At 41.2% G+C, this 19994-nt stretch overlaps 1 protein-coding gene across 2 annotated transcripts in view; it reads left to right on the top strand.

The window, feature by feature from the left end:
• Positions 1 to 13234: 13234 nt before the first annotated feature.
• The window catches only part of TPK1 (thiamin pyrophosphokinase 1), a 396830-nt gene continuing 390070 nt past the window's right edge, over positions 13235 to 19994 (top strand). Inside the window, exons 1-2 of one of the 2 annotated variants that reach the window (XM_025380408.1) lie at positions 13235 to 13319; positions 13673 to 13731. In XM_025380408.1, coding sequence (XP_025236193.1) covers positions 13689 to 13731 — 43 coding nt within the window. In that variant the 5' untranslated portion in view covers positions 13235 to 13319; positions 13673 to 13688. The remainder of the gene's footprint in view (positions 13320 to 13672; positions 13732 to 19994) is intronic. The other variant, XM_025380409.1, reaches the window with a different exon arrangement.

Genomic DNA, 19994 nt, shown 5'->3' with positions numbered 1-19994 from the left:
AGGTATTATAAACTTATGGGACCACCATTATATATGCTGTCTGTTGTTAACCAAAACATTGTTATGCTGTGCTTGACTGTAGTTTCAAAATAAATGAAGTAACAGCTGATAAAACTAAAAGGAGAAATAGACAAATACACAAGTTTAGTTGGAAAGTTAAACACTACTTTCTTAGTAATTGATATAACAATTAGAGAGAAACTCAGTAGCAATATACGTGACATGAACAATCCTATCATTTAACTTGATATAATAAACATGTACAGAACACTACAGAAAACAACTACACAATACAATTTTTTTTACAAGTGGAAAATTCCCTGAGATAGATTATATGCCAGGACATAAAACCATAAAACAAGTCTGTGGAAATATGCAGTGTATGTTCTCAGACAACAGTAGAATAAAACCGAAACTCAACAACCAAAAAAGATAGCTAGAAAATTCAAAATTATTTGGACATTAAGTATCATACTTCTAAATTGTGCATAAACCAAAGAAGACAAATCATAAACGAAATAAGAAAATATTTTGAACTGGAATGATAATGCATAACACATTAAACTTTTGAAATGCCTTAAAATGTCGAGACTTAAATGCTTATATTTGGTGAAAAGAATCTAAAACCAAAAACCTAACCTTCCAACTTAAAAAGCTAAAACGGAAGAGCAAATCAAATCCAAAATAAGTAGAAGGAAAATATTCAAATTTATAAAGTAGAAAAAAAAATTGAGAGGATTAATGAAAATTAAAAAGCATCTTTTCAGAAGATTAATGAAATTTGTAAAATTCCAGCTGAATAATGACGGATTCTGACAAATGGAATGACTGTATCAGGGATGCACATTTAAATTAATGAGAGATATTATCACTTACCTGAAAAGGATTTACCCATTTATAATACACCGGGGTTTATGAAAACACCATTTTTGCAAGTCCTCTTTGACGTTAGATATTAATCTTTTTAATTCTTTAATTAAAATTTTTTATTGTTTTAGTTTTTATTTCCAATGATGATTAGAGAGTTGAGAATCTTTGATGTATTTATTGGCATTTTGTATTTTTTTCTTCCATGATCTGATCTTTGTTTTTTTCTTATTGCTTTGCAGAAGCTCTTTTGGTGTTCTGGACAGTAGGATTTTGCCTGTTATATATTTATGTGGCATGTATTTCTTTCTTGTGTGTTGCATCTCTCTTAATTTTGTTTTATACTCTATAGAAGTTTAAATATTTTAGTCAAATCTGAGTTGACTTACGAGTTTTGTGATTACTGTGGAAGCTCTTCACTATACAAATTTTCTTAAAAATCTTTGTTCAATAATTGGATTTGACTTTTATATTTAGCTTTTAGAAATGTATCTTGTATGGCATGAAGTAGAAATTGACTTTTGCTCATTTCTATGTATAGACAATTATATCAAGAATATTTATTAAATACACCACTATACTTTTTCCTCTATGGTAAAACATCAGCTTTATCATAAACTAAATTCCCACATGTATTACTTTGTTTCTGAACTCTATTTTGTTCTTTCAAGCTGTATAACTATTTCTATGCCAATGCTACATGGTTTTAATTATCATGGTAATATATGGTTTTCTATAGGTAGCAGGAAAAAGTTTCCATTAAACATATTTTTGAGACTTTGAAAAGTATTGTACTACGTTTATTAGAGTTACTTGGGGAATTTTTTTTCTTTTTTTCTTTTTTTTTTTTGAGATGGAGTCTCGCCCTGTCGCCCAGGCTGGAGTGCAATGGCGTGATCTTGGCTCGCTGCAGCCTCCGCCTCCTGGGTTCAAGTGATTCTCCTGCCTCAGCCTCCCGAGTAGCTGGGATTACAGGCACTCGCCACCACACCCAGCTAATTTTTTGTATCTCTAGTAGAGACGGGGTTTCACCATGTTGGCCAGGCTGCTCTCAAACTCCTGACCTCGTGATCCGACCGCCTTGGCCCCGCAAAGTGCTGGGACTACGGGCGTGAGCCACCGCATCTGGTCAGGGATTTTTTTTTTTTTTTAACATCATGAGTCTTCTCATTTAAGAAAATGGGAACAGTTTTTATTTATAAAAGCCTTAAAAAAATTGACCAATTTATATTATACTTTCTTGTTCTTTTTTTAAAATTTATTTATTTATTTTTTTGAGACAGAGTCTTGCTCTGTTGCCCAGGCTGGAGTGCAGTAATGCGATCTAGGCTCACTGCAATCTGCTCCTCCTGGGTTCAAGTGATTCTCCTGCCTCAGCCTCCCGAGTAGCTGGGACTATAGGCAGGTGCCGCCACATCCGGCTAATTTTTTGTATTTTTAGTAGAGACAGGGTTTCACCATGTTGGCCAGGATGGTCTTGATCTCCTGACGTCGTGATGCACCCGCCTCGGCCTCCCAAAGTGGTGGGATTACAGGCGTGAGCCACCGCATCCTGCCTTATACTGTATTTTTCTAACAGTGCAATTAGAAATTTTTTCAAAACTTTTATTTATTTTAGGTTTGGGGTACATGTGCAGGTTTGTTATACCAGTAAATTGTGTGTCATGGGGGGTTGGTGTACAGATTATTTCATCACTTGGATAGTAAGCATAGTAAGTAGGTAGTTTTTCAATCCTCACCCACTTCCCACTATCCATCCTCAAGTAGGCACATGTGTCTTTTGTTCTCTTCTTTGTGTCCATGTGTACTTAATGCTTCGCTTTCACTTAGAAGTGAGAACATGTGATATTTGGTTTTCTGTTCCTGCGTTAATTCACTGAGGATAATGGCCTCCAGCTTCATCTGCGTTGCTGCAAAGTACATGACTTGTTCTTTTTTTATGGCTTCGTAGTATTCCGTGGCATATGTGTACCACACTTTCTTTATCCAGTCTACCATTGATGGGCATTTAGGCTGTTCCATGTCTTTGCTACTGTGAATAGTGCTGTGATGACTGTATACGTGCATGTATCTTTATGGTAGAACGATTTATTTTCCTTTGGGTGTATATTTTTGTAGGCTCTGCAAACTTCTAAAATCTATTGATTGAAATATACATAATCATCAAGATTGCCGTAAATTAGGTGAGGTTTTTATGTAAATTTATTATAGTATTCATTTCATTTTTGTTTTTTGTTTTTGAGACGGAGTCTCACTCTGTGACCCAGGCTGGAGTGCAGTGGCGCAGTCTCGGCTCACTGCTACCTCTGCCTACCGGGTTCAAGCAAGCCTCCCAAGCAGCTGGGATTACAGGCGCCCAACACCCCACCCAGATAATTTTTGTATTTTCAGTAGAGACCGGGTTTCACCATGTTGTCCAGGCAAGTCTTGAACTCCTGACCTCAGGTGATCCGCCAGCCTCGGCCTCCCAGAGTGCTGAGATTACAGGCTTGAGCCACCACACCCAAATGTATAAAATGAATATAGTATTCATTTTAAATTTACTTTCCTCCTCCTTAACTAGTCTTGTCTTGCCCCATCTTAGTAAATGAAACTACTGTATGCTTTGTTGCAAAAGCTAAAAATCTAGGAGTCAAATCTCTCACACTCTATATCTAATGCATAACCAAAATGTCGATTCTGGTCCCAAAATATTTTCCAGATCTTTTCACTCTGTTCACTCCAGATCAATTTGCCATCATTTGTTAATAGATGTATCAATTAGGACAAAGGATGAGTATCATATAACCAACTCTTGCCCCCTCGCCCCTCAAAAAAACCCAACTAAATACGAGTGGCTTAAACAAGATAGAGCTTTCACAAACAGAAGAGTGGTTTAACAAACAAGAAAGGAGTTTGTTCCCTTCATTACTGAGGGCCAGGTTGCTGACTCCTAAAACAAGGATTTTGTTTTGTTTTGTTTTAGACGGAGTTTCACTCTTTGTTGCCCAGGCTGGAGTGCAATGGTACGATCTGTCGGCTCACCACAACCTCCACCTGCTGGGTTCAAGTGATTCTCCTGCCTCAGTCTCCTGAGTAGCTGGGATTACAGGCATGTGCCACCACGCCTGGCTAATTTTGTATTTTTAGTGGGGACGGGGTTTCTGCATGTTGGTTAGGCTGGTCTTGAACTCCCGACCTCAGGTGATCCACCCGCCTCGGCCTCCCAATGTGCTGGGATGACAGGTGCCAGCCACCATGCCCAGTCAAAGATGTTTTCTAATATGCCAGTGACTTTCAGACTGTAGGGTGTTGATGCCTGCGAGTTTACGGAGTGATTACCAAGTGTCCCCAAATTTTTATGTACTAAATATTATCCATAGATTAAATAAATGGTAGTATTGATTTAGTTTATATTTATTCTATGATATAGTAGACATTGCTGTGTGATATGTACACCTTATGTTGGCTAATGAATCCTTCACAAATTTATATATATATAGAGAGAGAGAGAGAGTGTGTTTACCATGCACCATGTACTGTGTTTGACAGTGAAAATATAGCATTGAATAGATCAGGCCAAATCCCTTCCTTGTCATGGAAGAGAAAGTCAATAAATAACTTAACAAGACAAGTGTTCCCAAAAAGGAAAACTGTGATAAGAGAGCGTAATCAGAGGAGGTTGTTTTAAATTAAAAAATCAAAGAAGGCTTCTTTGAAGAGGTGCTATGTAAGCTTAGAATGAGCCAATTATGTGAATAAGTGGGGAAAAGAGAAGGAATATTCTAGCAGAGGGAAAAGGAATAGAAAAGACTTGTTCAAAAACAGAAAAGAAGCAAGTTTGACTGGTACTTCACACGTAAGAAGAATGGTGCAGAATAAGATTGGAGATAGAGAAAAGCCAGTTTATTCAGGGTCTTTTCAGTATGCATTTTATTCTAAAATTAGCTGATGAGTTTTCAGCAAATTGATATGATTTATTTCAGAATTTAAAAAGAACTTGGACTATGGTTTGATGTCAATGTGCAGTAAATACAGGGAGAGATGAATCTCCAATCAAAGGGTCTATTTGGGAATAATATACAAAAAAATTGCAATTTGGGATACACAAACCAGGGTAGCCCCTAGGCGTGTCCAAAGAATGAAGGGAAAGGCTGGGGTTTTATTGGGGAAAAAGAGGAAGGTTAGGTAAGGGGGTACTGTCAGTATCTTATGGGAACTGGTGACTGGCAGCAGTTACTAGGTAAAATTTATAAACTGAAAGTCGTAGCAGGCCTTCGACGTTTTGGATTAGGTTTGTGAGACAGCTCTTGGGGTAGGTATTTGTGACATGCTTGCTTTTGCCTATGGTCCCCTGATTCTATTTTAATTGGGTATGCCAAAAATGACTCCATTTTGCATAATCATTGTTCACAGTGGGTACTAAGATCAGAGCGGACAAGGGTAGAAAAGGGTCACATGGGCAGAAAAGGGTCATATGGTCATCTGGGTGCGGCACAAACTAGTTGACTAGTTTGCTTTCCACATCTGTTCTCCTTTTTCTATTTAGTAATAGCCTCAGTTTTTACCTGGCCATATCACCTCCGTGAACCCTAAAAATTTGAGACAGGTCTCAGTTAATTTAGAAAGTTTATTCTGCCAAGGTTGGGGACGCACCTGTGACAGTCTCAGGAAGTCCTGAGGACAGGCGCCCAAGGTGTTCGGGACACCGCTTGGTTTTATACGTTTTAGGTAGACACGAGACATCAATCAATATGTATGAAGTACATTACTTCCGTGCAGAAAGGCAGAGACAGCTCAAAGCAAGGCCCCCCCCACCAAGGGCTTCCAGGTCACAGGTAGGAGAGAGACAGATGGTTCCATTCTTTGGAGTTTCTGATAAGTCTTTCCAACGGAGGCAATCAGAATATGCATCTATCTCTGTGAGCAGAGGAATGACTTTGAATAGAATGGGAGGCAGATTTGCCCCACGGGTTCCCAGCTTGAAGGCCCAAGATATTTTCCTTTCAAGCTTCTCATCTAAAAGACTCCATTTTCCACCTGTCCCTAAAGCCAGATTGAAGACATGTGATTAAGTCCTGAACAATTTGTTTTAAGCAAAAGTAGAGTGTGAAACTTTCAGGAAGCTTCTAACATTGCCTGAGCCCTGTACTGAAAAACAGTGATGATTGATAAATTCCTTCACCCTTTCGTTTTCTGAGACCCATCCCTAGCCCTGCCTTGCCTTTTGTGTTCCAGGAATGAATTACCTCAAAGAACTACCCTTTCTCACATGAGGTAGAAAAGACTCTGTGTCTGTTTCTCCTGGCTTCTGTAATACTCTCAGATGACTCCCTTGTTTTTGCCTGAACCTGCTGACAAGGTCAGTCATGAACTCTCCAAGTCCCCATTGTTTGTCTCATGAATGATTTAGCTGAGATTAGAACAGTTTGTCTGTTTGAAACTAGCCAAACACTGACATAAACATTGCCTGTTCCGCCAACCGACCAGGACTTCCCCTGATTGTAAAACAACCCCAAATGGCAATTGCCCCACGTCTACTCCTTTCTATAAAAGTCTAAGAAGGGCTGGGCACAGCGGCTCATGCCTGTAATCTCGGTGCTTTGGGAGGTGGAGGTGGGAGGACTGCTTGAGGACATGAGTTCAAGAGGAGCCTGGGCAACATACCAAGGCCTTGGCTCTACAAAAAAAAAAAAAAAAAAAAAAAAAAAACAAACAACCAGGTGTGGTGGCATGCACCTATAATTCGAGCCACTCAGGAGGCTGAGGCAGGAAGATGGCTTGAGCCCAGGAATTTGAGGCTGCAGTGAACTCGGATCATGCCACTGCAGACCAGCCTGGGAGGCAGAGTGAGGTGCTGTTTCTATGCTAAAAACAAACAAACAAAAAAATCTAAAGGAAAATCACACTGCCAAGGCACTCTGACATTAGGCTCTAGGGTGTTTTGCTTATCGCGATAGCCTGAATAAAACCATCTCCTTAATTGTCAAGATCACGCCACTGCACTCCAGCCTGGAGACCCTGTCATTTAATAAAAAAAATTTAAAAAAATATAATATTGTTCCAAACAATGCTATAATGAAACTGCTCTGCAGTGAAATAAGCTTTGAAAATACTGTACACTATCACCAATATCCTTTGGGGTTTATAACACATTATTCACTTTTAGGTATCTTCTGAGGAACGCAAGGAAAGAAGCTGCTTAGGCTAGGCGCGGTGATCCATGCCTGTTATCCCAGCTCTTTGGGTACAACACCCAGGTGGGTGGAGTGCTTGAGCTTGAGTTTGAGGCCAGCCTGGGCAACATGGCAAAACCCTGTCTCTACAAAAAATACAAAAATGATCTGGGTGTGGTAGTACCCACCTGTAGTCCCAGCTACTCAGGAGGCTGAGGTGTGAGGATCGCTTGAGTACGGACAGCAGTGGTTGCATCGAGCCAAGATCGTGCCACTGCACTCCAGCCTGGGCAACTACAGAATAGTGTTAAGTTATTGTGATTCTCCTGCCTCAGTTTCCCGACTAGCTGGGATTACAGGTGCACGCCACTACACCTGGCTAATTTTCTGTATTTTTAGTTGAGACGGGATTTCACTATGTTGACCAGACTGGTCTTGAACTCCTGACCTTGTGATCTGCCCTCGGCCTCCCAAAGTGCTGGGATTACAGACGTGAGCCACGGTGCCCCACCCTAAGGTAATTTTTATATGCACTGGGAAACCCAAAAATGTGTGCAGCTGACTTAATTGCGGTATCTGGAATCAAACCCACAGTATTCCCAAAGTATGGCTGTATTAAAAAGAATGAGCTAGACAAATATGGCCTCATGCGCCATATTTATGGCACATGTGGAATTAATATTTTAATTCCACTCATGTGGAAAAATGTCACCAACAGAGTAAATTTTGTAAATGTAAATGGTAGAATAGCCGGGCACGGTGGCTCATGCCTATAATCCCAGCACTTTGGGAGGCCGAGTTGGGCGGATCACAAGGTCAAGAGACCAAGACCATCCTGGCCAACACGGTGAAACCCTGTCTCTACTAAAAAATACAAAAATTAGCTGGGTGTGGTAGCATGCGCCTGTAGTCCCAGTTACTAAGGAGGCTGAGGCGGGAGAATTGCTTGAACCTGGGAGGCAGAGGCTGCAGTGAGCCGAGATTGTGCCATTGCACTCTAGCCTGGAGACAGAGCGAGACTCCATCTCCAAAAAAAAAAAAAAAAAAAGAAGAAGAAATGGTAGAAGAGTCTCACTTCTGTTTTTGATTATGCATAGAAAATGGATTTGGAAAGTCATAGAGAAACTGAATTGTTAAAACGACCTCTGAGAAAAAGGGATATAGTAGGTAGGAGCCAGTAGGGTGAGAGTGATACCAATTTTTATTTCATGTACTTTTTAAATTATATTAATACATTTTTAAAAATATGTATATTAAAGAAGTTTAAGACGTTTATAAAAATGTGTATTAAAATAAATTTAATGAGTAATTATTGTTAACCTTTGGTACATTTGGGGCTTCCAAGGAAAGCAGGATAAATACAAACACGCATGCATACATACATACGTGGAACAATTTTCAGGGGAGAGATTCCAAATCTTCAACAAAATTTTCAATTGATTCTATGATCCCAAAAAGGTTAATACTGATAGTAAACAGGTCCACAGTATGACTCCACAAAGTAGGAAGGAATTCCAAGTAGTAAGTTACATCATTTTCTCCAGGATACAAAGAAGGGTCTTCTGTCTTCCTCACCAAATATTCTCCGGCTCTGCCCTCATTTTCTTATACTGGTGGCGTTCAAAATATATGGTGTATTTGCCGGGCGTGATGGCTTACGCCTATAATCTCAGCAATTTGGGAGGCCACAATGGGCAGATCTCTTGAGGCCAGGAGTTTGAGATCAGCCTGGCCAACATGGTGAAATCCCATCTATACTAAAATTACAAAAGTTAGCCAGGCATGGTGGCACAAATCTGTAGTCCTAGCTACTCAGGAGGCTGAGGCATGAGAATCACTGGAACCCAGGAGGCGGAGGTTGCAGTAAGCCAAGATGATGAGATTGCAGCAATTCAGTTCCATCTTCAGGCTCCACTTCTAATTCTAGTTCTCTTGCTATTTCTACCACATCTGCAGTTACTTCCTCCACTGAAGTCTTGAGCCTCTCAAAGTCAGCCATGAGGATTGGAATCAGCTTCTTCCAAACTTCTATTAATTTTGATATTTTGACTTCCTCCCTTGAATCATGAATGTTCTTAATGGTATATAGAATGGCGAATCCTTTCCAGAAGGTTTGCAATGTACTGTACCCAGATCCGTCATAGGAATCACTATCTATGGCAGCCACAGTATTACAAAATGTGTTTTTTAAATGATAAGACTTGAATGTAGAAATCACTCCTTGATTCATGGTCTGCAGAATGGATGTGTTAGCAGGCATGAAATCATTAACTGCCATCAGAGTTTTTGGGTGACCAAGTGCACTATTAATGAACAGTAAAATTTTTAAAGGAATTTTTTTCTAGGAGGTGAAATAGTGGGTTTAAAATATTCAGTAAACCATGCTGTAAACAGATGTGTTGCCTTTCAGGCTTTGTTATTCCATTTCTAGAGCACAGGCAGAGTAGATTTAGCATAATTCTTTTTTTTTTTTTTTTAAAGTTGTCCTGAACATTTATACATAGGTCTTCCTGAAGACACACATTTTCATTTCTACTAAATACCTAGGTATGACTTTAAAATATATGTGTGTATGTGTGTATATATATGTGTATATATATGTGTATATATATATGTGTATATGTGTGTGTGTATATATGTATATATATGTGTGTGTACATATATGTGTGTGTATATATACACACACATACATACACACACACACACACACACACTTTAACTTCTGGGATACATGTGCTGAATGTGCAGATTTGTTACATAAGTATACATGTGCCATGGTGGTTGCACCTATCAACCTGTCATCTAGGTTTTAAGCCCTGCATGCATTCGATACTTTTCCTAAGATTTAGCGTAATTTTTTTTGTTGTTTGTTTGAGATGGAGTCTCGCTCTGTCGCCCAGGCTGGAGAGCAGTGCTGTGAGAGCAGTGGGGTTTCACCATGTTGGTCAGGCTGGTCTCAAACTCCTGACCTCGTGATCTGCCTGCCTCAGCCTCCCAAAGGGCTGGGATGACAGGCGTAAGCCACCGTTCCTGGCCAGATTTAGCATAACTCTTAAAGGCTCTAGGAATTTCAAAATGGTAAGCAAGTATTGGCTTCAACTGACAACCACCAGCTACATTAGGCCTTAACAAGTGAGTCAGCCTGTCCTTTGAAGCTTTGAAGCCAGGCATTGATTTTTCCTCTCTCTCTAGCTATGAAAGTCTTAGATGTCATCTTCTTCCAATATAAGGTTGTTTCATCTCCATGAAAAATTATCCCTTAGTATGGCCACCTTCATCAATGATCTTAGCTAGATTTTCTGGTCAACTTGCTACAGCTTCTTCATCAGTACTCACAGCTTCACCTTGCTCTTTTATGTTACGGAGATGGCTTCTTTCCTTAAACCTCATGAACCTCTGCTATCTTCAAACTTTTCTTCTGCAGTTTACTCATTTCTCCCAGACTTTAGAGAACTGAGAATCAGGGCCTTGCTCTGGATCAGGCTTTGGTTCAAGGTAATGTTGTTGGTTGTATCTTCTACACGGACCACTCAAACTTTCTTCATAGCAGTAAGGTTGTTTATCTTTCTTATCACTTACTTGTTTAGTGGAGTAGCACTTTCAGTTTTCTTAAAGAACTTTTGCATTGCATTCACAACTTGGCTAACTGATACAAAAAACCTAGCTTTCTTTTGACAAAACTTTCTCACTAATCTTATCATTTCTAGCTTTTGATTTAAAGTGAGACACATGCAATTCTTCCTTTCACTCGAACACTTAGAGGCCATTGTGGGGATATAAAATGGCCTAATTTCAACATTGTTGTGTCTTCGGGAATAGGGAGGCCCAAGGTGAGAGAGATACAGGAGAATGTACTGGTCCTGGGGCAGTCAGAAACGCACAACATTGATCTATTAAGTTTGCTGTCTTATGGGGGCATAGCTGGTGGCACCCCAAAACAATTACAAGAGTTAACATAAAAAAATCACTGAACACAGATAACGATAATAAATATAGTATTAACGGAAATGTCTGAAGTATTGTGAAAATTACCAAAATATGATGCAGAGACATGAAGCGGGTGTATGCTTGTGGAAATATGTTGCAGATAAACCTGCTTGATGCAGGGTTGCCACAAACTTTCAATTTGTAAAAAATGCAGTATCTGTAAAGCACAATAAAGCTAAACACAATAAAAGGAGGTACGCCTGTAATTCCTGGTATGAAGTACCATAGTTCTCCATTTTTCCCCCATTAGTTGTTAATCTGTTTCACATTTACTGAACTTCTCTCGGTGAGACACGCTGTGTGGCTGGAGAAATAGCAGGGAAGGAGACAAGACATGGCTCCTGCCCTTAGAGAGCCAGCTCTCTAGTAGGGGGAGACACATCATTAACAAGTAAACTGTGCTAGAGTGAGGTTTCAAAGGCGAATAATTAAATTTTGGTCCTTGTTCTCCCGGAGCCTACATTTTAGGGCAATTAAATAAAATATGAAAGACCTCAACACTGACTGGAACATAATAATTGATCAGTAAATGTAAATTTTTGTTACTGCTTAAAAAATCGGTTACAATCTGCCATTGAATTCATTGTTCAAGATTGCGTTCTGAATACTGGTGATGTGTTTTTGCCATTTGACTACCTTCTATAATTTGCCTTGCCTGTTTATATCCTTGGTTATGATTTTTCTGGTTTGGCTTTTACTAATGGACATGTAGTTCTGAAGCAGGAGAATAGGGTCTGGAGGCAGGGAATGTAAGGTCGCTTCACGCTGACTTCTGGAAATAAATCAAATTGAAATACTTCAGCAATGACAGGAAGCATCCTCTCCATTTACATAAGGCTTATATCCAGTAAATGAGTTTGAACTTTACTTCATCCTCTTCATTTACATAGAGCATATGCCAAGTAACCAATGGAAACTTCTAGAGGGCATTTAAACCCCAGAACATTCTCTAACGGCACTCTTGAGCCCCTATGCTCGGGGGCTCCTAACCTATGGGGTGTACTTTCATCTTCAATAAATCTCTGCTTTTTTTTTTTTTTGCTTCATTCTTTCCTTGCTTTGTTTGTACATTTTGTCCAATTCTTTGTTCAAGACGCCAAGAACGTGGACACATCAACTGGTAATAGCTCTTCATTGAATAAACACATGACAACCACTTGTCTACTACCTGTGCTGATAATTTCCTTGTATTACACTCAGTTGTCTTTTAGGTTCGTTAAGGTCATATTTAAACATGGACTTTTGAGATTTGTTGTAGCTAAACTCGTATATAAGCATTTAGGCTTCCTCCTTCTTTGGGTCTTTTCTTGTGGACGCCCATGCACACAGCTGTAAGCTTTTCTCCTGTTAAACTGTCTTATGTCAATTTGACCTCTTAGGCCCGGCTGGAAACCTTAAGAGGGTAGAGGGAGATTAGGTTTGCTCAGTATTGGAAAAGCCTGTATTGCAAGAGTGACGCTTTGCAGCTGCAGATAGGTGGCTTGAAGTTTCTTCCAACAAAAAAATTGTTTCCACAAAGCAAAGGAAGGAAAGCTCTTAACGGAGTGTTCCCTAAATAAACAAAGTTATTTTGTTGTTGTTGTTGGTTTTTGAGATGGAGTCTCACTCTGTTACCCAGGCTGGGAGTACAGTGGTGTGATCTCGGCTCACTGCAACCTCCGCCTCCCGGGTTCAAGCGATTCTCCTGCCTCTGCCTCGGCCTCTCTCGAGTAGCTGGGATTACAGGTGAGCGCTACCATGCCCGGCTAATTTTTTGTATTTTTAGTGGAGACGAGGTTTCACCATGCTGGCCAGGCTGGTCTCGAACTCCTGACCTTGTGATCCGTCCGCCTCGGCCTCCCAAAGTGCTGGGATTACAGGCGTGAGCCACCGGACCTGGCCAGGAAGGAAAGCGTTTAACCCGACGGCTCAGGGAGGACACCGGTAAGCAGCACTGTGTAGTTTTGTTTGGCTCGGAAGCCAGGTCAAGCATGGGTGATGGGGAATTCGCCACTTAGTTTGGAGCAAATGGTGGCCTCCTTTCTAAAGCTGACTGAGTGCAGAGGGCCCGGCAGCAATGCCACAGCTAGCAGAACGAGCCCAGAGAACGCAGCATTGCAGACTTGAGGCGGATGGTGCCGGACACAGAGCACGGGGCGCGGCTCCCACTTGCCTCCGGCTCCCGGAAGCGGGCGGGGCCACCTCGCGTCCCGCGGGCTAAAACCTGCGAGCGAGGACCGCGCGCGAGGCTCCTTAGCCGCGCGCCGAGCGGTTGATCGCCGTAGCTCCCGCAGCCTGCGCTCCCCACTCTGTGGCTCCATCCGCCATTGTGTAAGTGCGACTGCCGCCGGGCGCCCGGGCCGCGGCAGGGGGCGGCCGCCTCTCGCTCCCCAGGTTCCCGGATGGTGACGGATCCACGGGCAGAGGCGGCAGGGGCAAGCCCTCGGACCTCATAGCAGCCCGCGCGCGCAGGTCTGCGGGGAACCCCGCCCGCGGCGGCGCTGCAGGCTAGCCGTGGCGGGTCCCAGCGCTGGGTGCCGCGCCGCCGCTCAGCTGGCTCCTGGGTCCCGAAGCGCGCCGTTGCCGAGTGCCGGGTTCAGGCGTCTCCCGTGCTGTTGGTTTTGCGCAGTGTTTAATTACAACTGAGAAAGTCTAACTTCACTTTTTTTTTTTTTTAAATGCAGAGGCCAATAATCCGTTATGGAGCATGCCTTTACCCCGTTGGAGCCCCTGCTTTCCACTGGTACTGTATTTCTTTCCACGTTTTAGTGTCACTGACATGCCCCTCCCCAGCGACGGGAACAGGTCGAAAGGACGGGGCTCTAGAGCCAGCGTGACTTCCAGCCTGGGTTCTGTCCCTGATTTCCTAGCTCTGTACCGCTAAGCATATCAGCCTCTCGCCGGCCTCATTTTCCTCATCTGAAAAATGAGCTTACGTATCAGTCCTTGCTGTGAGGACGAAATGACACGATATGGTGTGTATAGTCCGCCTGGAGCCCAGTAAGCTCTTCCCGGCTGTTGCGCCTCCACCAGCAGCACGAACAAATCTGGAACATAGCGGAACATTAGACGTTGCAGGCATTAGGGACGGTCATCGTTGCTTGACCGTGATGCATTTTTAATCCATTCAAAGTGCCCCGAGCTTACCTAATAAAAGATTGGTAAATGGTTATATCGAGTGCTTTAAACGTATATAACACTCAGGATTTTTATTCTTCTAAGATTTGAAATTACTGTGTAACTGAGTGCAGGCTGGGCTGCTCCGCTGCTTGCCGAGCCAATCAACAAGGACGAAGTGCCCGGAAAGGAAAGTGACTACTTCCAAAGCTAGCAGTGGGGAAGTGGTCCAAGCTTCTGCCTTAAAGAAACCATTTCAAATTTGGAGAAAATGCAAGGGCTTAAAAAGGGGAGCTTGGCATCGGGGCTCGGAGGCCCCAGTCTCTGTGACTTGCTCAGATATTTATCTTGGGTTGTTGCCTCATCTGCTGAATGGGCTGGCGCCATCTGGAGTATAACTGGGTTGCAAATTAACTGCAGCCTTGAAGTAATCTCCAGGTGGAGGAGAATGCAATAGTCGCCTGAATTGTTTCAAGATTAGTCTCTGGAACTTCAGACGAACACATAAGTAGATAAGGGAAATGTTGTGTAAGGGGGTGCTTGGGGGAAAGAAGGAGAGCAAAGATTATCATCTCATTGTTAAAGGTAAGACAAGGCATGGCACAGGAAAGAGAAAAACTTTTGAAAACAAGACATTTGGGTACTTCACGTGGAAATAGATGGAATGAATGAGTTTGAGACAGGTTGTTAGCATTCATTCTTGTGTAATTGACTACTGTGTGATAATTTGGTAATGTTAAAGTATTTTTAATTATTTTTCTCATAACATATAAATTTAAACAGAAAGCATAATTGTTTAAATGTTCACATTTGTTTTCTGTCAACATGAATTCATGGGTCTTGTTTAGGGCATTGAGTTTAGCTTGTACGTTTTTCCACATGCTGGGAATAGTAGGTGACATTGACTCCTTAATCTCAAGTCATGTTTTTGTTTGTGACAGGGTCTTGCTTTGTTGCCCTGGCTGGAGTGCAATGGTGGTATCATGGCTCACTGCATCCTCGACTTCCCATGCTCAAGCGATCCTCCCACCTCAGCCTCTGGAGTAGTTAGAACTACAGGTGTGCACTACGCGACCTGGCCACTTTTTAAATTTTTTGTAAAGAAGGGGTCTCCCTGTGTTGCCCAGACTGGTCTCAAACTCCTGGGCTCAAGTGATCCCAGTCTCCTGCTACCACGCACAGTTATGCCAACTGCTTTATATGCATGTTTATGTCTTATTCTACAGGCGAAGGAAAACAGTTACAGAACTAGAATCTTAACCCGGTTATTGTTTTAGGAGGTTAAAAGGTTGAGCGTTTATTACCTTAAACAGCTTTTCAAAAGTTAAAAAAAAAAAAAAGGCCAGGTGCGGTGGCTCATGGCTGTAATCCCAGCATTTTGGGAGGCTGAGGCAAGAGGATCACCTGAGGTCAGGAATTCCGAAAGCAGCCTGGCTAACATGGTGAAACTCTGTCTCTACTAAAAATAGTCTCTACTAAAAGTTGGGTGTGGTGGCACATGCCTGTAATCCCAGCTACTCGAGAGGCTGAGATAGGAGAACTGTGGGAGAATTGCTTGAAGCCGGGAGGTGGAGGTTGTAGTGAGCTGAGATCGCGTCACTGCACTCCAGTCTGGGAGACAGAGAGACTCCATCCTCCATCTCAAAACAAAAACAAAACAAATCCAAAAAAAAAAAAAAACCACAAAAAAAACCCAGAAGGCATTGGCAAGCACATTTTGCAAATTTCCTACTTCTCATTTATCCAGTATTACCAGGACAAACAAACAGCATTTTCTAGAGTAAACATTTGATTCGAGTGATCTGTTGACTTTCAGATTTGTTACTGAAACCTCAGAGCCTTACTGTCTGAAGATTTCTGATGGTTTCTAGGTTAAAAGACATATATCAAGAGATACTGACTGCTGCGCAATGAAGATTATATTGAGGAGCTATAATATCTGAGTTTAAATCCTAGCTTTGCCACTTAATAGTTATTTGACCTTGTACTTCCATTTCTTCATCTGCAATATAGGAATACATCATAGGGTTATTATGTGTATAAATGAATTAGTACAAATCAAGCACTTCAGTAGCTATAAGCTGTTCAGCAGTAAGTTTGAGGGGAAAGCAAAAAGGCAGTTGAATCTCAGGGTGGATACTGAGATGGAAAAGGAGGGAGCAGATAGCTCTGCCCCTTTGTTTTTATTAGAGGCTTAGTGGGGAAGGCCTTGACTGGTTAAGTCAGGACATTTGTAAGTTCCACATTGGAACAGGGCGGGTAGGGAAATGGTGATATGTGAAGTAGAGATCCAGGGGACAGAATCCAGTGCTCCCTTGGGTGGTTCTCACAGTTTCCTCCTGTTGTTCCTGTGGGTAAAACTATGTAAGATTCTTGCCTTGTCTGTAGTTTTGACCTTGAAACAAGGATTCGGGCAAGTTTGTGATTACTCTAGATAAGTATAAGGTATTTAACAACAGAGCTGTTACTGTAAGAGCCAGTGTAATGCCGGGTCTTTTGCAGTAATTCAGTAAATTTTTGAGGTTAATTTTTTATTGGAGAGATTCCCTTTATCAAACAGATTTAGTGTTTAATACTCATCTGGCAGAGAAGTTTTTCTGATAGCAGCTTCTGTGAATTTGATTTGTTGGTGTTATCTGTAATGCTTACTAAGATTCAGTATAGTGGGCAGTCCAGCGATAAAGGTAGTTCTCTACAGATTAAGAAGTTGCTAAGAAAAGTTTTGTGGACCAAAATACTAACCCTCTGGGATGATCACCAGCTCAGGGAAAGATGGAATTCTTTTTAAAATTATTTATTTATTTTTTCATAACTAAAATAAGTGCCCATTATTTAAGAACAAACAACTATCTACCCTAGAATATGAAAGTTTCCTGTATTCCCTTTTCCAGAAATAACTATTATTTCTCCTACTTTAAACAAAATGGGTTCATATTACAAATTGTTTGTAAATTACTGTTTGGGGGCAGTGAGTTAAAATACATAAATATTTGTTACTACAAACATCATATGTGCTCTTTGTTCATTTTTAAATTTTTTTTTCAAACTAAGTAAAAAGTGTATCCTAGTTACCAGACATTATCAGTCTAAAAATGTATGTGTTCTTTTACATTTTGTGTGTATGAATAAACAAAAATAGGCCTATTGAATACCCTTTTCTGCAACTGTTTTCACCTACTACTTTGTTATGTCTGTGTGTATAGATATCCCAACTGTTTTGTTTTTTTAATGGGCAGTATGGACTCAAATTCACTGGTCTTTCTTTTTTTTTCCTTTTCCTTTTTTTTAGAGATAGGATCTTGCTCTGCTGCCCAGGCTCCAATGCAGTGGTGTGGTGATTGCTCACTGTAACCTCTGACTCCTGGGCTCAAGCAGTCCTCCTGCCTTGGCCTCCCAAAGTGTTGGGATTACAGGCATGAGCTGCTGTGCCTGGCCTCACTAGTCTTAATAGACGTTTGTGGTAGTTACTTCCAGTTTGTACTATGACAGACTACAATGCATGTCTTTGATCCTACTATTTTTCATGTTTATGTATTTTAGTAGTGTCAATTTCTAGAAATGCAGTTGCCAGGCCAAAGGACATGTCTGCATTTCTGGTTATCAAGAGGATCTATCAGCTAACTGGTGTATATTCTTTGGTACTAGGTGCTGAGGGGGATACAAAATTGGAAGAAGTGGTCCCTTCTATCCAGGAGTTTATGGTCTAATTGTCAAGAACAAAACATAAGATTCCAGTGAGATGTTGAATTATGTATTATAGAACCCACATAGGAACCGTAGAGACCGGGATGAGAGGCAGGCTGGAGTCGGCAAATAAATCATGGGGTAACTCTGACATCAGCTGGGCCTCCAAAAGAGCGCTGGATTTAAATGGAGAGAAGCACGGAGGTTTCCAGAAGAGCATCGCAGGTGATGGGCCATCCTAGAGAGGGAGCTCAGTGCTACATCTGGACATGAAAACGGACCCGGTGGTGAGTGAGAGATAGTGTGACTAGGTTGGAGCGTGCTCATGAGGGTTTTGGAAGAACGTGGTTGAACAGCGAGGGTAGAATCAGATTGTGGAGGAAAAGACATTTATCGCAGAGAAGGAGATAGTTTTTGAAAGTTTCTGTGTCTTCTGCCTTTGGAACATTCTATACAAAGCAGCTTTTTATAAACAGTAATCCCCCCTTATCCTAGAGTGATATATTCTAAGAACTCCAGTGCAGCGAGTCACCCACCTTTTTTGGCACCAGGAACTGGTTTTGTAGAAGACAGTTTTTCTGTGGACCAGCGGAGGGGTGAGTGGTGGTGGTGGTTTCAGGATGACACAAGCCTTACGTTTATTGTGCACTTTATTTCTATTGTTATTGCATTGTAATATGTATATAGGTATATATTATTTCATGTAGTATATATAGTGACAGATCATCAGGCTTTGGGGTCATGTGTGAATCTAATGCCCTGCTGATCTGACAGGAGGTAGAGATCAACTTCACTCCTTCCTGCCCTACTGTGTGGGTGGGTTTGTAACAGGCCACAGACGGTCTAATTTACAGATGATTTGAAGTATACAGGAGGGTGTGTGCAGGTTGTATACAGATAAGGGAGGACTACTGTACTTTAAAACTCATTTAGATGTGTCATTGATGTCATGGTTCTGATTTACCAACCAAATATAGGTTAAAGTCCTTATCTTGAAGGCAGTTTTCAAGTGTACAATATATTGTTTTTTAACAGTAGTCACTGTGATAGTGCAATCACCTCTTTGTACTAAGGTAAACTCACATACCCACTATTTCCTTATAGGAACATTTGTTCTTGCGTCAGTATTTTCCCTTAGCTCATGCTAAATCTGCCACCTAGAATGATCTTTGCCAATCCTTAGAATTATTATTCTTAAATTTTAGCCATTCTGTTGGGTGTGTATAGCGATGTCTCTATGATTTTTGTCATTTTCCTTACGACAGATTTCTCATAATGTGTTCATTGACCTTTTGCATGCCTTCTGAAGTGTTTACGGCTCTTACTCATTTTTTCAATTACATTGTCTTTCCTTTTTTATAAAAATGTATTTTAGGAGTTTTTAAAAAATATATTCTGGTTGCAGTTCTTTACATTTTGATTTTCTCATTATTAAAATAGGGAGAATGACACTTTCCAAGGAGAGTTGTGAAAATTAAACAGTGTGTGTAAAGCATGTAATGGTGACATGTAAGAATTCAAGCATTTTAAGTATTTTTTGTCTTTTTAAACTTTTCATCTGAAGGGTTTTTATTTTTAAATTAATACAGAATATTTAACCGGTAAGGGTGTACTATTGCTGTTTGAGGCCTTGTAAACGTAGGTGCCTTTTCAACATATTCTTAGACATCTAAACTTTTTGCTGTGTTCTTCAGTGCCTGTGATCATTTCAGTTTTTATCATGAAAATTTATGTTCAGAAATTACTATGCTTTAAACTTTTTTAAAAAAAGTAAGGTCTATTTACTTTAAACACTTTATAGCCAACATAAAGGTAAATAAATAGCCAAATCTCAGAACAGTTATTTGCCATGTGCTTATTTCACAAACTCGAGACACAGCAGTTACAGAGGTTTGAATTTCTAGTTTACTAAGAATACGGATCTTTGGCCGGGCGCGGTGGCTCAAGCCTGTAATCCCAGCACTTTGGGAGGCCGAGACGGGCGGATCACAAGGTCAGGAGATGGAGACCATCCTGGCTAATCCGGTGAAACCCCGTCTCTACTAAAAAATACAAAAAGATCACGAGGTCAGGAGATCGAGACTATCCTGGCTAACATGGTGAAACCCCGTCTCTACTAAAAATACAAAAAATTAGCCGGGCACGGTGGCGGGCGCCTGTAGTCCCAGCTACTTGGGAGGCTGAGGCGGGAGAATGGCGTGAACC

The sequence above is a fragment of the Theropithecus gelada genome, chromosome 3 (assembly GCF_003255815.1).
Source record: "Theropithecus gelada isolate Dixy chromosome 3, Tgel_1.0, whole genome shotgun sequence".
NCBI lineage: Eukaryota > Metazoa > Chordata > Mammalia > Primates > Cercopithecidae > Theropithecus > Theropithecus gelada.
This window is presented reverse-complemented; position numbering and strand designations above follow the sequence as displayed.